General features: G+C 44.7%; 1 protein-coding gene across 1 annotated transcript in view; it reads left to right on the forward strand.

The window, feature by feature from the left end:
* CDH22 (cadherin 22) overlaps positions 1 to 16,377 on the forward strand; it is a 426,692-nt gene that overhangs the window by 394,447 nt on the left and 15,868 nt on the right. Inside the window, exons 9-10 of the mRNA XM_030212813.1 lie at positions 7,923 to 8,044; positions 11,333 to 11,450. Of these exons, the coding sequence (XP_030068673.1) occupies positions 7,923 to 8,044; positions 11,333 to 11,450 (240 nt within the window). The remainder of the gene's footprint in view (positions 1 to 7,922; positions 8,045 to 11,332; positions 11,451 to 16,377) is intronic.

Consider the following 16,377-nt stretch of genomic DNA (forward strand, 5'->3'; position numbering starts at 1 on the left):
CCCACTTATTTTATCTCTGCATGCAGCAAGTAAAGCACTTGCCGTGCGGCCATTTCAGGGGGGGAGCCCTTACCGTTACCCATTGAGGTGGCGGTAAGGGCCCCCGTGCTAACATCGTAGTAACTGGGCAGTGAGCGGCACTGCCCAGTTACCGCCAAGTACACCTAAAAAATGAATCTATTTTTATAGCCCCGGATGTGATGGCGCGCTGGGGATGGGACGTACCGCCGGGCTGCTTCGGTAGCCCGCGGTACTTTCTGTTTTAGCGAGCTGTAAGCCCGCATTGGGCTCGCTGCCACTTTGTAAAAGGGGCCCTTGGTATGTTCTCAAGAAACTTACGTTATCCCTTAACGTTATTTCTTTATGTTCTACGTCTTTATTCTGTGCACAGCCATCCTTGTGCTCTTCAGCAATTTAGCTGACATTTATGGCAGGACTATGATGATATGAAGACTTAGCAGCTACAACAAGTGTCTGAAGCCATTTCCGTGCCTTCCGAACTGAGTCAAGTTAAGATCTCCAACAGTTTCACATCATCATTTTGTCTGCTGGAGGTAATCAGGAGCCTAAAAGGAGCTGTAGGTTTTCTGATATGGCACATTTTATCATACTGGAAAATGAACCGGAATTTTCAGGCTTTTAACAACATCCATTTTTGCTTTCTGAAAATTCCAACATGGCCTACTAATACTGCCGTCCAAGGAGCAGGGAAGGGATGCGAGGCCACCAATCCAGGCTGGACTCCAAAAGCTGAGTAGATAAAATCTTTATTTGCCAATGACCAGATATAAAAGACTCGACACAGTTCCGTGTTTCAGCAAGGTTCCACGTTAGGAGTCACGGACCAAGAAAGGGATCTAGGTGTCGTCGTTGACGATACGTTGAAGCCTTCTGCTCAGTGTGCTGCTGCGGCTAAGAAAGCAAATAGAATGTTAGGTATTATTAGGAAAGGAATGGGAAACAAAAATGAGGATGTTATAATGCCTTTGTATCGCTCCATGGTGCGACCGCACCTCGAATATTGTGTTCAATTCTGGTCGCCGTATCTCAAAAAAGATATAGTGGAATTAGAAAAGGTGCAGAGAAGGGCGACGAAAATGATAAAGAGGATGGGATGACTTTCCCTATGAGGAAAGGCTAAAGCGGCTAGGGCTCTTCAGCTTGGAGAAAAGGCGGCTGAGGGGAGATATGATAGAGGTCTATAAAATAATGAGTGGAGTCGAACGGGTAGATGTGAAGCGTCTGTTTGCGATTTCCAAAAATACTAGGACTAGGGGGCATGCGATGAAGCTACAATGTAGTAAATTTAAAATGAATCAGAGAAAAGCTTTCTTCACTCAACGTGTAATTAAACTCTGGAATTCGTTGCCAGAGAATGTGATAAAGGCGGTTAGCTTAGCTGAGTTTAAAAAAGGTTTGGACGGCTTCCTAAAGGAAAAGTCCATAGACCATTATTAAGTGGACTTGGGGAAAATCCACTATTTCTGGGGTAAGCAGTATAAAATGTTTTGTACTTTTTTGGGATCTTGCCAGGTATTATGTGACCTGGATTGGCCACTGTTGGAAACAGGATGATGGACCTTTGGTCTTTCCCGGTATGGCAATGCTTATGTACTTATGTAAATGCTGTAATTGTCTATTGTTCATGTTTGATTTACTCTTACTGTACACCGCCTTGAGTGAATTCCTTCAAAAAGGCAATAAATAAATCCTAATACATACATAAATAAATAAATAACAAAGTACCCCCATGAAAAAGATTGGAAAAAAATGGTGGTTTTAAAAAGGTTTTAAATAAAAAGGAGAGAACACACCATTTCTGATTTCCATCGTTACACATATGGTCACATACTTTTTGAACATTGCATTTTCATTATACAGTCCCTTTGGTTTTGGCATGACCTTATGTATCTATTTTCTTACATATGTAGATACGTTGACTCCTGAGGCAGGCATATCATTTGCCGAAACACAGAACTGTGTTAATCTTTTATATCTGGTCATTGGCAATAAAGATTTTATCTACTCAGCTTTTGGTGTCCCACCTGGTATGATTGCCCCATGTCCCTTCCCTACTCCTTGGACAGCATCTTCCTTCATAGGGAACACTTCTTGGTGTGTTTGGCGGTACCAATACTGCCACCATCTTGGTCTGAATACGTGTCTTATATTGGTCTTATAATTACAGCCTAGGACTGAGGGAAGAAGCGATGACATCTACCTGGCCCTGGTAGAAGATGAGTTAGCTGCAGGGCCGCAGAGAGACTGGGCCGGACCCGGGGCAAGGCCACCCCCGCCCCCAAGGTCATCGTCGCCGCCCCCCCTCCGGGCCGCCGCGCCACAGTCCCCACCCGCCACCGGGCTGCACCCTCTGCATTGAAATCATCACAGAGCCTCACCTGTCACCTCGTTCCGTGACTGAAAGTGCAGCAGCGGTAGATCGGATTCGCCTCCCTTCGGGCCTTCCCTCCCTGTGTCCCGCCCTTGCGGAAGTTAAATCAGACGAGGGCGGGACACAGGGAGGGAAGGCTCGAAGGGAGGCGAATCCGATCTGCCGCTGCTGCGCTTTCAGTCACGGAGGTGACAGGTGAGGCGCTGTGATGATTTCAATGCAGAGGGCCCGGCCCAGTGGCGGACGGAGGGGGGCGGGTGGGAACTGCGGCGCGGTGTCCTCGGGGGCGAGGCCGAGGACGGGTGAGCTTGGGGACTGCGGCGCTGGGCCCCCCTTGGAGGCCCGGGGAATTTTGTCCCTCTTGCCCCCCCCCCCCTCTCGACGGCCCTGGTTAGCTGTAGCCTCTCAGGCCTGCTGGAAGAAGAAGCAGCATTTTTCTGTCCCGGTAGTGGAAGAAACTACTGTATCCTGCTTGGGCATAGTGAGAGCGAAGTCTGCATTGTCCCATGAGGATGGCAAGAGAGAAAGTAACTATGGGTGTCCTTTTACTAAGGTGCACCGAAAAATGGCCCGCGCTGATGTAGACGCGTGTATTAGGCGTGTGCAGGTCCATTTTTCAGCGCGCCTGCAAAAAAAGGCCTTTTGGGGGGGGGGGCCCGAAAATGGATGTGTGGCAAAATGGAAATTGAACAAACGAAAAGGAGCAACACTGGGCCTTCAAGACTGAGACAACAGGAGTATTTTATTGATAAATGACCCGACACGAGCCGTGTTTCAGCGTTAAAGAACGCCTGCCTCAGGGGTCAGAGAGTGGATGTAAATAATGTAAACAATGTATGAATCCAATACCTCCGAACGGGAACAGAGAGAATCTTTAAAGCCAAGCGTGCCTTGTGGAAATAGTAGCCGCAATAAATGATTTCAGTATTTGCATTTGCGAAATACAAGGCTATATGCAGGAGTCTTTTTCTTTATTGCGGCTACTATTTACATCTCTGACCCCTGAGGCTCGTGTCGGGTCATTTATCAATAAAATACTCCTGTTGTCTCAGTCTTGAAGGCCCAGTGTTGCTTCTTTTTGTTTGTATACTTTCCGTGTATGCTGGTTACCCTCTCTGTTTGGCTTTTAAAATAGAAATTGACACACATCCATTTTGGGCCTGAGATGTTACCACCACCCATTGACCTAGCGGTAAGGTCTCATTCATTAACCGGACGGTAATGATCTACGCGCATATATTGCCGATTACGTGCCAGAAAATAACAAATATTTTCCAGCATGCCTAGTGGATGCATGTAGAAAATGAAATTACCAGCTGGGCCACACGGTAGCCAGGCAGTAGTTCAAAACTGATGCACCTAGGATGCGCGTACGCACCTATACGCCTTGCTAAAAGGGCCCCTATATGCTCCCTGGGCTCAGTTAGACAGAACATACGGATCATGCCGGACCAGAGAAGTGGTTCACTCAGCTCAGCAGAGGACAGTTTAGATCACTTTGAAATGCCCAGAACATCGCCTCTCCGTTGATCACATCCGGACACAGGAGGTGTCAATCCTCATGGCTGCCATACTGAATGTTAATGGACCATCCTCGTCCCAACCTTTTGAACCTCAGTGAGCAGTGACATCCCATCTCAGTCTGGCAAAGGAGTCAATGGCCACTGACTTAATATTGTAGGTGATCCCAATATAGGCAGGTCAGCTTATATTTAAACTTTCTTCTATGTGGGCCGATACGGTATTATTACTACTAGTAATACAGGGCTTAATGAAAAATAAAGACAGGTGTGCCAGAGGCAGGAGCAACAGGGGGCTGGATCAGGGAGTAGAGTCACTGTTCTCTGCTTTACTCCAAGCTCACCCCCTCTACTTAGGGTTACCATATGTCCGGATTTACCCGGACACGTCCTCTTTTTGAGGACATGTCCGGGCAACCGGGCGGGTTTTGCCAATCTGCCCGTTTCTCCGGATTTTTGGACAAACGGGCAGGCTGGTCGGCAGGCCGTCCTATAGGACGCCCGCCCGCCAGCCTGCCTGTTTGTCCAGAAATCCGGACAAACGGGCAGATTGCTAGCCTCCCCTCCCCTCCCCTTACTTACTACTGCCCTGGTGGTCTAGTGACCTCTTCCACCTTCGGGGCAGGAAAGAGCCCCCTCTTTCCTGCCCGGAGCGCTGCCCTGCATGCATCCTTCTTGTTGCTGATCTCAGCGCCAGTTCAAAATGGCCGCTGAGAGTTGAAGTGACCTCACGAGACTTCAATTCTCGGCGGCCATTTTGAATCGGTGCCGAGATCAGCAACAGGAAGGATGCATGCAGGGCAGCGCTCCGGGCAGGAAAGAGGGGGCTCTTTCCTGCCCCGAAGAGGTCACTAGATCACCAGGGCAGTAGTAAGGTAAGGGGAGGGGGGTGTCGGGGAGGGGGGTGACGGGGTGTGTGACAGGGGGGAGGGGAAAATGTGACGGGGTGGAGCGAGGGCGTGAAAGGGGGTGGGGCGGGTGTGTGGTGGGGGCGGGGCATGTGTCCTCCTTTTTGGGGGACAAAATATGGTAACCCTACCTCTACTCCTCTTCCCTGCAGGCTGCCTGGAAGGGAGGGGCTGAAGCAGAAGACCCTTGTCCTGGGGTTTGCAAACAAGTAACAAAATTGCATTCCGGGCTGTCCCCTTAGATATTAAGCCTTGACTACACCCATACTGGTTAGTCTTCCAGTGTCTTTACGGTCTACAGCATCATGAATGCAGCCTCTGTTTATTAACAGCAGTAGCATGCTGCTGAAAATGAAAATTCCTTTAAGGTCTCCCTCATGATTCCGCGATCTCGTCCCCTGAACATGTACGATTCTTAATTGCTAAAGCCACCGATCTGAGTGAGGAAAAGAGATAAAGTTTGGCTCTGCGGGTGGCTCAGGCAAGAGATTGGAGGGTTCGTTGCTAATTAAAACTTCGCTCCCCTTGGGTCGTACTGCCCCTTGCTTGAAAAACCTGCTTTGGTTATATCAGCAAAGAGGCAGGCAGTCTGCAGCTTACACAGGAAGAGAGAAAGACATTTAGCAAAGCTCCCTGCCAAGATAAAAAGAGAACAGAAAAGTTGGATAAAGGGTGTTTGATTGGAGTCGGGATGGAAGGGGGTGGACAGAAGAAAAAGCAGCAGAACTCTAGCCAGGTTTCTCGATTATATTTGTGCACAATGTGCTGTCAAGTTTTCCAAATTTCCACCTAGGTACAAAGTCTATGACTGCAATCTTGAACTGAATTATGAAAAGGAAAGTACAGTGAACTGTATCCGTGGACTTTTGCACCTGCTTTTTTTGGTGGTAAAACTTCTGTCGAAAATAACCTGCCTTATGTCTGAAAACATGCTTCACGTGTGTTACTGTATTTTCCCAGGGGTATGTAAGAGTCATAGGAATAGTCATATAGGGTCAGACTAATGGTCCATCTAGGCCAGTATCCTGTTTTCAGCAGTGACCAATCCAGGTCACAAGTACCTGGAAGAAACCATTCTATGCTACCCATCCCAGGGCAAGCAGTGGCATCCCCCATGTCCATCTCAATAGCAGACTATGGACTCTTCCTCCAGGAACTTGTCCAAACCTTTTTTAAAACCCAGATAGGCTAACCGCCGTTACCACATCCTCCGGTAAGGAGTTCTAGAACTTAACTATTCTTTGAGTGTATTTCCATGCAATTTCATTGAATGTCCTCTGATCTTTGTACTTTTTGAAACAGTAAAAAAATCGATTCTCTTTTTCCTGTTCTACTCCGCTCAGGATTTTATGGACCTCAGTCATATCCCCCTAGCCATCTCTTTTCCATGCTGAAGAGACCTAACCTCATTAGCCTTTCCTCATAGAGGAGCAGTTCCATCCCCTCTATCATTTTGGTCACTATTCTTTAAACCTTTTCTAATTCCACTATATCTTTCTTGAAATACAGCGACCAGAATTGAACGCAATACTCAAGGTGAGGTCATAGCATGATTTTGCATCCCTTTCCTAATAATTCCTAGCATCTTGTTTGCTTTTTTGGCCGCCGCTGCACACTGGGCAAAAGATTTCAGCGTATTATCTACAATGACACCTAGATCTTTTTCTTGAGTGCTGACTCCTAAAGTGTTTTAGATGGGATCAAACCACGTCTTCTAAACAAGGCTAAAAAGTATACCTGACCTCATGTATCCACTAGAAAATGTTTCTTTTGTGTTATTTTCTATGTCATTTATGGGGATTTCCATTTTTATTAGTTTTTGTTTGGCCATTCAATCATTTTCTCATTTGCTGATAATACGACACACTCTTTAGAAATAGGTGCGCTCTTTTTCCAATATGGCAGCTGGGGATAGGAAGTACCTCTGGGCTGCTGCAGTAGCCCGGTGGTACTTCCTGTTTAGCGAGCGTTGGGCTTACAGTCACTTTGTAAAAGGGGCCCTTTGTAAGTTCTCAAGAAGTTTAAGTTATCCCTCAACGTTATTTCTTTATGTTAAGTACATAAGTACATAAGTAATGTCATACTGGGAAAAGACCAAGGGTCCATCGAGCCCAGCATCTTGTCCACGACAGCGGCCAATCCAGGCCAAGGGCACCTGGCAAGCTTCCCAACGTACAAACATGTTATTCCTGGGATTTTGGATTTTTCCAAGTCCGTTTAGTAGCGGTTTATGGACTTGTCCTTGAGGAACCCATCCAACCCCTTTTTAAACTCTGCTTCTTTATTCTGTGCACAACCATCCTTCTACTCTTCAGCAATTTAGCTGACATTTATTTCAGGACTATGATGATATGAAGACTTAGCAGCTACAAGTGTCTGAAGCCATATGTCCAGTGTAAGACCCCTGAAGCAGACAGTTGTTCCGTCGAAACATGGCCCCGTGTCGGGTCAAGTACACAAGTGGTGCTGAATAAAGTTTGCTTATAACTTCCATCTGGCTGTGAAGATCTCTTGGTCCACCCCTACTTTTTGCATTTTTTTCTTTGGATTACACGTAGGGGATTTCACCTTTACCTTTTGGGTTTGGCTTGGACCAGGAAGCACCATTTGTTGCTAACAATCAGTGTCAATTGGCTCGTTAACTAATTCATTTGGGCACACATCTCCCTTGTGTGCTCAAATTGGGCAACCTTTATAGAATCCAGTTCTAAGTGCTTAATGCCCTTTGGTAAAAGGGCACCTAAATATTCACCATTAGTTGACCTCCAAAGACCAGTTTCCCAGTGAAAGATAGTGTCACGGTTATATGTTAATCTCATGGATTCTTCTCAGTACATTTCATTTTGTGCATACGCTAACATTCTGCATATGGGTGTCTGTCCTGCATATGGAAACACAGACCCTCATTACCAGAGATGCCAGGGTTGAAATCTCTTAATTTCTAGTGGGGACAGGAGAGCAAGTATACGTGCAATGAGAATGGAGGAGGATGGTGGAAGTGAGGGGTTGGAGAGGTGAAGGTGCTTGATGGGTACTAACTGAAGGTGATGAATAGGCTTCCTGGAATTCCAAAGTGGAAACTCTGCCTCCTCTTTGTTCCAGATAATGAGTTGAAGGTATCCAGAGCATCTCTCAGCATCCGAATTCTCGATGTGAACGATAATCCACCAGAATTAGCCACGCCCTATGAAGCTGCAGTATGTGAAGATGCCATGCCTGGGCAGGTAACATGGAGGGGAGGGGGTTGACTTTTGGAACTTTAAATTTTAATTGATGCACTGAAACAGTATAAAATAACAGATTACAAAGATTCCATAACATATGCAAAACAGAAGAGAAAGATTACAAAATCTAATACGGTATCAATAGAACATCAAAATAAAAAGAGAGCTAAGCAAAATGTATCATCATTAACAGGTAAAAAAATAAAATAAAGAATTGAGATACCTTTGTTAAGTAAACTGAACATAAGTTTTGATATTTCGAAGGAAAGTATTCCAAGATGCAAAATCTTTCTCCCTCATTTCAAAGTAGTCCCATACCCTTAACCAAAGTTTTTCAGATATAAAGACACAATTGCCTATAGGAAACTAGCAATCTACCAGACCAAAAGTAAGCTGGACAGGTACGTTCTAGAACAATACTTATCTGGACTAAGAAGAGAATATTTTGGCTTATTCCTTCAAGAACCAACAATTGGAAGAACCTATTTAGGTAGACCAGATGGAGCTTGTGGTGCTTATCTATCATCACATTCTATAAATACATAGGTAGTTCATTGAAATATACAACACTCCAAGTATTTTTTGCATGAAGCCTCAGGAGTACCAACGAATGATTTCTATGAACTATATAGTTTTACACTGTAGGACAGACCCAGTTCTGAGAGTCAATAAGCCCCGTGAAACTCTATGAAACCTTCTGTTCTAAGCTATATTTACAATAACAAGTAGGACTCAACCACTGAATTAGAAACAAGTATAACTTCAATACAAAACGTGGCTGTAGATTGCGTGGCTGTTATTATTTTTTTCTAATGGAGGAAAAGCCTTTGTATCCAGGACGTAAAAGTTCCTGGACTGGGGATACAGTGGCTTTTCCTCCATTAGAAAAAATAATAACAGCCACGTTTTGTATTGAAGTTATACTAAGCTATATTTAGGCTGGATTTCCATCATATCCCATAATACCTGCCTTCTCTTACATAGTCTCGTGACCCCCTTCACATGTGCATCTTGAAAAGAAATATGAGACTGAATAAACAAGCAAATTTGCATTCTTTAAATAACACAAGGAAATGAAAATGTATCTTCAGTACCCATCTTAAAGTCTGCCACTTTGTAGGAAGAGGAGGGGTATAGATCAAGCCATCATGTAAATAGAAAACAGGAAAACGAAAAGCTTCCACCGAGTTCTCCCATCAATTACATAACTAAGGTAGACAAACAGAGAATACAGGAGCGCCAACAGACACCAAATTAAGCCACTATAGAAGATTCTAGAGGAAATTTGTCTGCAAGAAAAAAATAGCAATTGAGATGAATTAAAAAAAAAACATATTTCACATCTACAAGGGTACTACAACTGGAATGTGGCTCGTATTTGAAGTATTCTAGGACACAATAAAAGAAACTGTTGGCTTTTCTTTTGCGTGGCCCTAGCCATGTCAGGAAAAACACAAATCTTCAATCCACAAAAAGGAAAGTCCCTAGATGGAAAAAACAGTCTCATAATTTTTTCTCTATCCAAATCAAAAGCTAGGGTCACAATCAACGTTGATGGCGCTGCCTGTTTTTCAATAGCTGTCTCTAGAAACGTTGTTATCCCAGTTTGAAGACTGAGTTCCAAGGAGTCCTCTTGAGAGGGCTTTTTAATAGGCAAATAATAAACTTTTGCTACAGATGGAATAGCAGTCTCAGACATTTTTAAAACCTACTACTACTTAACATTTCTATAGCGCTACTAGGGTTACGCAGCACTGTACAATTTAACATAGAAGGACAATCCCTGCTCAAAGGAGCTTACAATCTAAAGGGCACGTGAACAGTCAGACCGATAGGGGCAGACAAATTGGGGCAGTCTGGAATTCCTGAGAGGAAGAGTTAGATGCCGAACGCAGCATTGAAGAGGTGGGCTTTAAGCAAAGACTTGAAGATGGGCATCACATGTTTCTTAAACATCCTTAGCAGATATAATTTTCACCTTGGGAAAGTTAATAAGGTGAAGGTTCCTTCTTTTATAACAATTCTCTAAATGAAGGAAACTGAGATCTTTAGCTAAAGCAGCTCTATGTTGAGTTGCAGATTCCAATGAGCATTCTAAAGTGTCTATATGAGTCCTTACTTTCCACAGTTCCACTTTTTGAGAATCAAGCCGTGCTGATAAGGATACAGATTGTTGATGAATTGTGGAACTTTGAAGGGATAAGGTATTACCCAGTTCCTCAATTGCTTGCCATATAAACTCCAAAGAAATTTCTACTGGTCGTTGCAAAGAGAAGGCAAAACTTGAAGTCACTTCCACTAGGCTTACATGGTCTCTCAGTGCACCAGAGCTCTTCAGGAGAATAGCATCCACCAAGGCCAGTTATTCTCTGTGCTTCCCTTCATCACTGCCATCCCAGCTGCAGGCAGGTCCTTCACCAACTGCGGCTGACTCCATTCCAGGGCGGATCTCATCACTGCCAGATTTGGGGGAGCCTGCCCTATACCCAGGCTCTATGGCATATTCGACACCAAAGGAGATGTACTTCCTCCAAGCCTCTCAGTCGCTCCCAGGGCGTACTCACGGGTGATTCCATGGGGGGCATCGAGCGCTGGATGTGACGGTCCATCAGACACAACTTCGAAGTAGAGGTCGCGACTGCAGCGCTAGACCGGCTGCTGCCATTCCTCTTCTTGCCCATATGGAGTCAGGGAAAAGCCAAAAAAAAGATAAAAAGGACATGTCTAGATTCTCAGAGTTCAATGGCAGCCATTGTAGTCTAGCTCCTTCCCAAACCGCCTGTGCACACAATTTTCTGTCTTACACATGGTATACAGCAGGTTCCCACTTTCTTCAAGTTTTCCTTTATTATTTAATACCCCACTGAAGGGGAAGATCTTCTAAGTGGCTTACATCATATCATCTAGATAGTCATAAGCAGAAAGGAAAAGATGAAAGTTGGCAATCACAATAGAGGAAATGAATAGGAGTGAACGTACTGGTCATTCAATCTCCAACCTTCCTCTGCAAAAGTAGTGCCCTAAAAATAGATTTACAGAAATTGTTATGGCTCCACGGTGCCTTTTAGATTTGTGTCTAATACGGCGGGCAATATTACCATTGCTCAATCTGTCATCGGGCATTGTGCTGACTCAGTCACTACCTCTTATGGTCAGTCCTTTTAGCACAAAGTCCATACTTGGGGAAAGGGTGGTTTGCATGAAATTGACAAGGCAGTGAGAGGCAGGGATTCTTATGACCTGTGAAAGAATTTGACCTCTTGTTTGTTTGTTTGTTTTTCCTATCAGCTGATACAGACAATAAGCGTAGTGGACCGGGACGAACCACAAGGCGGCCATCATTTTTACTTTACATTGGCCCCTGAAGCCACAAACAACCGTCATTTTACTCTTTTGGATGTAAAAGGTAAAGACTCATTATCTCTTTCATTTTCTTCCCTTTCTCTCTCCTCAATCTTTTACTTTCACTCACCTTGTACTCCTCTTCCACATTCCTCATTATCCTGCATCTCTGCTCCCGCTTTAACTTTCTGCTTCCCACTGCACAACCGTACTAATTATTTTTTGTCGGTGCTTGAAGATTCCTCGGTTTGTATCTGTCTTCTACCTACTGTACTTAATAGTCCCCCAATAGGAAAATGCTAGCTTGGCAATTAACCTGGAAAGAGTGTGGCGACATTATGGCCAAAAATCCTAGGCTAGGTCTCAACGTAGTGGGAAAACTGGCTGGGAGGGGGGGTCGGCAGTGCCGGGGGGGGGGCTAAAATGTGCCCCCTCACCTCACTCTCTGGACCCCCCTCCCGCCGAAGTCTGGCTACGCCCCTGATATGCGCTATGTAATTTAAATGAGTATTTGCAGAATAATATCTAGGTGCCCTAACACTTACTTGGGTATGTACATGCTGTACATACATAAGTGGTAACATTCTAAACATTTATGCACACACCACAGGATTCCATACAGATTGCTGAAAGCTGGGCATGCAGTCCTGGTGCAAATGCCAAATCTGCACCTAAACTAATGAATCAGGTGATAACAATTAATGAGTAGCGTTGATTGGCATTAATTAGGATTTATGCATGGATCTGCCCTGTACCCTAAGTAACACGCATGCTTAAATTTAATAGTGCTCAACTCCAAAGGGGCGTGGCTATGGGAGGGGCGTTGTTGAATCAAGGAGCATTCCCAGACGTTAGGGGCAATGTTGTAGAATACTATCAATTGAGCACCAAAGTGCCATAAATTGGGTGCCAGCATTTACCCCAGGCGGAGCACTAGCTTAGTGCAGATCATCCTAGTGCGTACCTTTGGGAACCAGTTACTGAATCATGCCCATTTTGCATGCGTAAATGTGGGCACCTGGGTTATATACAACTGCCCTTATAGTGAACTGGATTCAGGGTCCATGATTGAAGGGATTTGGCAAGAGCTCTGGAGCAAGACCCCCAAGCTGATGACTCAACGTGCTATGACCAGACTAGGAGACAGATGGACTAAGCTGCAAAAATGTTAGGGATGGAATTTCATGTACTGCCTTTCTGTGGTTATAATCAAAGTGGTTTACATATTAAATACAGTTACTTATTTTGTACCTGGGGCAATGGAGGGTTAAGTGACTTTGTCCAGAGTCACAAGGAGCTGCAGTGGGACTTGAACCCAGTTCCCCAGGATCAAAGTCCACTGCACTGACCACTAGGCCACCTCTTCAACTAGCAACATTCCATGTAGAATCTCAACTAGGGAAATGGGACTTGATGCACTGCCTTTCTGTGGTTGCAATCAAAGCAGTTTAGATATTATATATAGATACTTATTTTGTACCTGGGGCAATGACGGGTTGGGTGACTTGCCTAGGGTCGTAAGGAGCTGCAATGGGAATTAAACCCAGCTCCCCTGGTTCTCCGGCCACTGCACTAACCATTAGGCTACTCCTCCGTGCCACTCCCATCCCACTCACAAAAGAAGCTTCTATTAAAAAAAAAACTGGTGTTTTCACAGGGTTTAACATGTGAAAACCCTTATGAGAATTTTTTTATTTTTTTACAAAAAGCCTACATCGGTAGTAAACTTCCACATGCGGGCAACTGTGCATGTCAGTTATGTAAATTAAACAATAATGAGTTACTGTGATGGAAACCATGCAAGGCAGATCATTATTAAACAAATTTGTGAAAATAGGTATGTGAAAAGGTTTCATGGGCTTGTTATTTGTAAAATCAATCACTCAATTAATTAACACCTTAATGAGATGTAGTCTTTAAAGGGGGTTCAAATCCATGATGGGTTAATAACCCTGAACCCCTCACCCTCCACCACCACCACCACCAACATTCCCCATGCCAGAGACCTCCTTTCAAGGGACTTTGAACCTATGTGGGCTAAGTACTCTGAAAACCCCACCCCAGTTCCAATCCAGGAGAAGATAATGTAGCCCCCAGGAAGCCCCTCCTGAAAAGCCACTTCCCATGTACCAAACACTGCTGCTTTCAAAGAAAGAAACAGGCCTGGAGCCTTGCATATGCTTCACTCCCACATCTTCCAATCCTGAAGAGGACATGAGCAATCCCCGTTCACTCCTGTCCCGGCACTGTCTTGAAAAATGGAGACCCCTGACCCGCACTCAAATACCAACCAAATTCCTCACACGCATACACAGCCCACATCTTCCCCTCTGTTACAGGCACCCAGCCACACACACCCCACCCTCTCACTCAGGCAGTGAGTTAAACCACATTTGATCAATGCTTGCAGCAGGCACTTTTCAACTTGCTTCCTATTCTGTTTCTTGATAAATCAGGGCTTTCGTATTGTTATTCCTACTGATGTGCTCGCCGTACTTTCCCATTTTTCTCTCGCCCTGCAATCATTTTTCTTCCCTCGCTTTGTTGTAGCTTTCTGGGTTGCAAAACCTTTTAGCAGACCAACTTAGTGATACCCAAAGAAGCAGCATTCGAGTTATGGAAACCACAAGGTCCTTCTTCATGCATGAGCTATGCAGAAGAGACCTTCGTGGTCTTGAGATCTCATGCAAAGAATCTTTGGGTTATTAATTTTGTTTGGTCCATTAGAAGGTACCAGCATCTGCCAAGAATGCAGTTTTCTCCAAGACCATCACTAGGACCAGAAGTCTGAACTATGGTCCTTTATTCAAAGTCAACGTTTTCATCTTCTTCTTTCATCACCACAGGTTTTGGTTTTTCTTACGGTGTTCTCAATTTTATTCCTCCTCTCACATTCTTGCACATATTATCCGTACCCTTCTCTTTCTCGCTCGCTCTCCCTGTTACATTATCCATATCGTCTTCTGTGTGTATCAGCAGTGACAAACTGCTACTGAAGCCCATCTGTTTCTTGGTACAAATTTGCAGCCAGTTTGGAAACCTGATTTATAAATATTGCCTTTGCAGCCAGAGAATGACACTGATGGATGTTGGCACAGATGGATTCTTTAAGCGTTTGGTTAAATCTGTTTTTCTTTTTCGCTTAGTCTTCCAGCCTCCTGCTCTTAGAAAAACCCAGCCTTTCAGCCTCACAGAGAGGATGCTAGCTTTTCAGGAAACAATATACTACTTTGCCATGTTCGCATTCAAATTCACTTCATTTGATATACCAGGTATAAAAAATAAAAGTCTAAGCAGTTCACATAATACATATATGCATATACATGTATTTATATGGAGGCCAAATAGTATCACAACAAATCATTAGACATTGAACAAATCAAGACAAATGGACAATATCCAGAGATGGGCACAAAGTGATAAATGGGGAATGGTAAGGTGGGAGGGACAGTACACAAGGTAGGGCATGCAAAGCTCTTCTGTCGTCCATGAGTGCTAGGGCAGAAGACGTTACCATGTTTGGTCCTGGAAAATATTTGTGAAAGTGAGCAAAAGGTAGTAGGGCCTTAAATTAAGACTTACGTTTGTCGAAGGAGGATTCAAGCCTGAGGTAAAGAGGAGATTATTCCAAAGGGTGGGAGCTACAATGCTAAAGTCATAAAACTTCGGGGAAATGTTTGTATATTTGAGTCACAAGGGTGTTGGGTTTCTGAGAAGGAAGGAAGGAAGGAAAAAGAGAGAAACTAGACTAGGTCAAATCCAACTTTCTGTGACGTTATCTCTAATAGTGCGGGCCACAAAAAGCCTGTAGCTCGTTAGAGGTGCAGGCTGATGATCTCTCTGTGAAGGGCCCATCCAGGTCATGACCCCAAATATGTCCTCTTGACCCAGAGTTTGAGAAGTGCTGAACTAAATGTTGATAGTCCTTCTACTCATGTTTCGGACGCTGCAACAATTAGGTCATCAGATTATAAGACTTTAGAAAGTGACAAAAGGGCAAAGTTCATGTTGTACTACAGAAACGGGAGAAGAATCTACAAGGTCACATTTTCACAGCAGCAGGATGAGCTGGTATTACCTCATTTGGACGTCAGGTCACGGCCACCATCCACTCTTAGTGTAAGCACTGAAAAATATTCCACTCAATACTCAAAGCAATTTTAGCTGGCAGGAGAGGCTTATCTTAACTCTTCCTCTCCCTCTCTAAGTTCCCCCAACTGTATTTACCATACATGTACCCCATCCTATCGGAATATCACCTTGTATTTGTTCATACCGGAATTGGCTAACGCCATTTACGGTACTATGTAAGCCACATTGAGCCTGCAAAAAGGTAGGAAAATGTGGGATGCAAATATAACAAATAAATTGTGCTCTGCAGGCCGCACTAACCAACCATTTTAAAAGTAGGCAAGAGGGAGGCGTTCCGGAGGCGATGGCTGGGAGGAACCGGCAGCTATGTGGGTGCCATCAGTATTCAGTGCTGGTGACCGCATAGCTAAGCAACTGAATAGGACCCCATAAATAGCAGTCCTAACTTTAATGACTTAACTATGTGGGTGCCAACACTGAATATTGGCCCCCACCGAGAGCAGCTCCCTCCTGAACCCCTGTGCACAGATCAGACCCCCTCCCCTTCTGAACCCTCACTCGCCTGTAGTCCCCATCCAGATCCTACCTTATCATCTCTGGTGATTCAGTGGGGTACTTTCTTTCCGAGCACTCTACCAAAACCCTCATCCACACCCTTGTCACCTCTCGTTTAGACTACTGCAATCTGCTTCTTGCTGGCCTCCCACTTAGTCACCTCTCCCCTCTCCAGTCGGTTCAAAACTCTGCTGCCCGTCTCGTCTTCCGCCAGGGTCGCTTTACTCATACTACCCCTCTCCTCAAGACCCTTCACTGGCTCCCTATCCGTTTTCGCATCCTGTTCAAACTTCTTCTACTAACCTATAAATGTATTCACTCTGCTGCTCCCCAGTATCTCTCCA

The sequence above is a fragment of the Microcaecilia unicolor genome, chromosome 8, assembly GCF_901765095.1.
Source record: "Microcaecilia unicolor chromosome 8, aMicUni1.1, whole genome shotgun sequence".
Classification (NCBI taxonomy): Eukaryota; Metazoa; Chordata; class Amphibia; order Gymnophiona; family Siphonopidae; genus Microcaecilia; species Microcaecilia unicolor.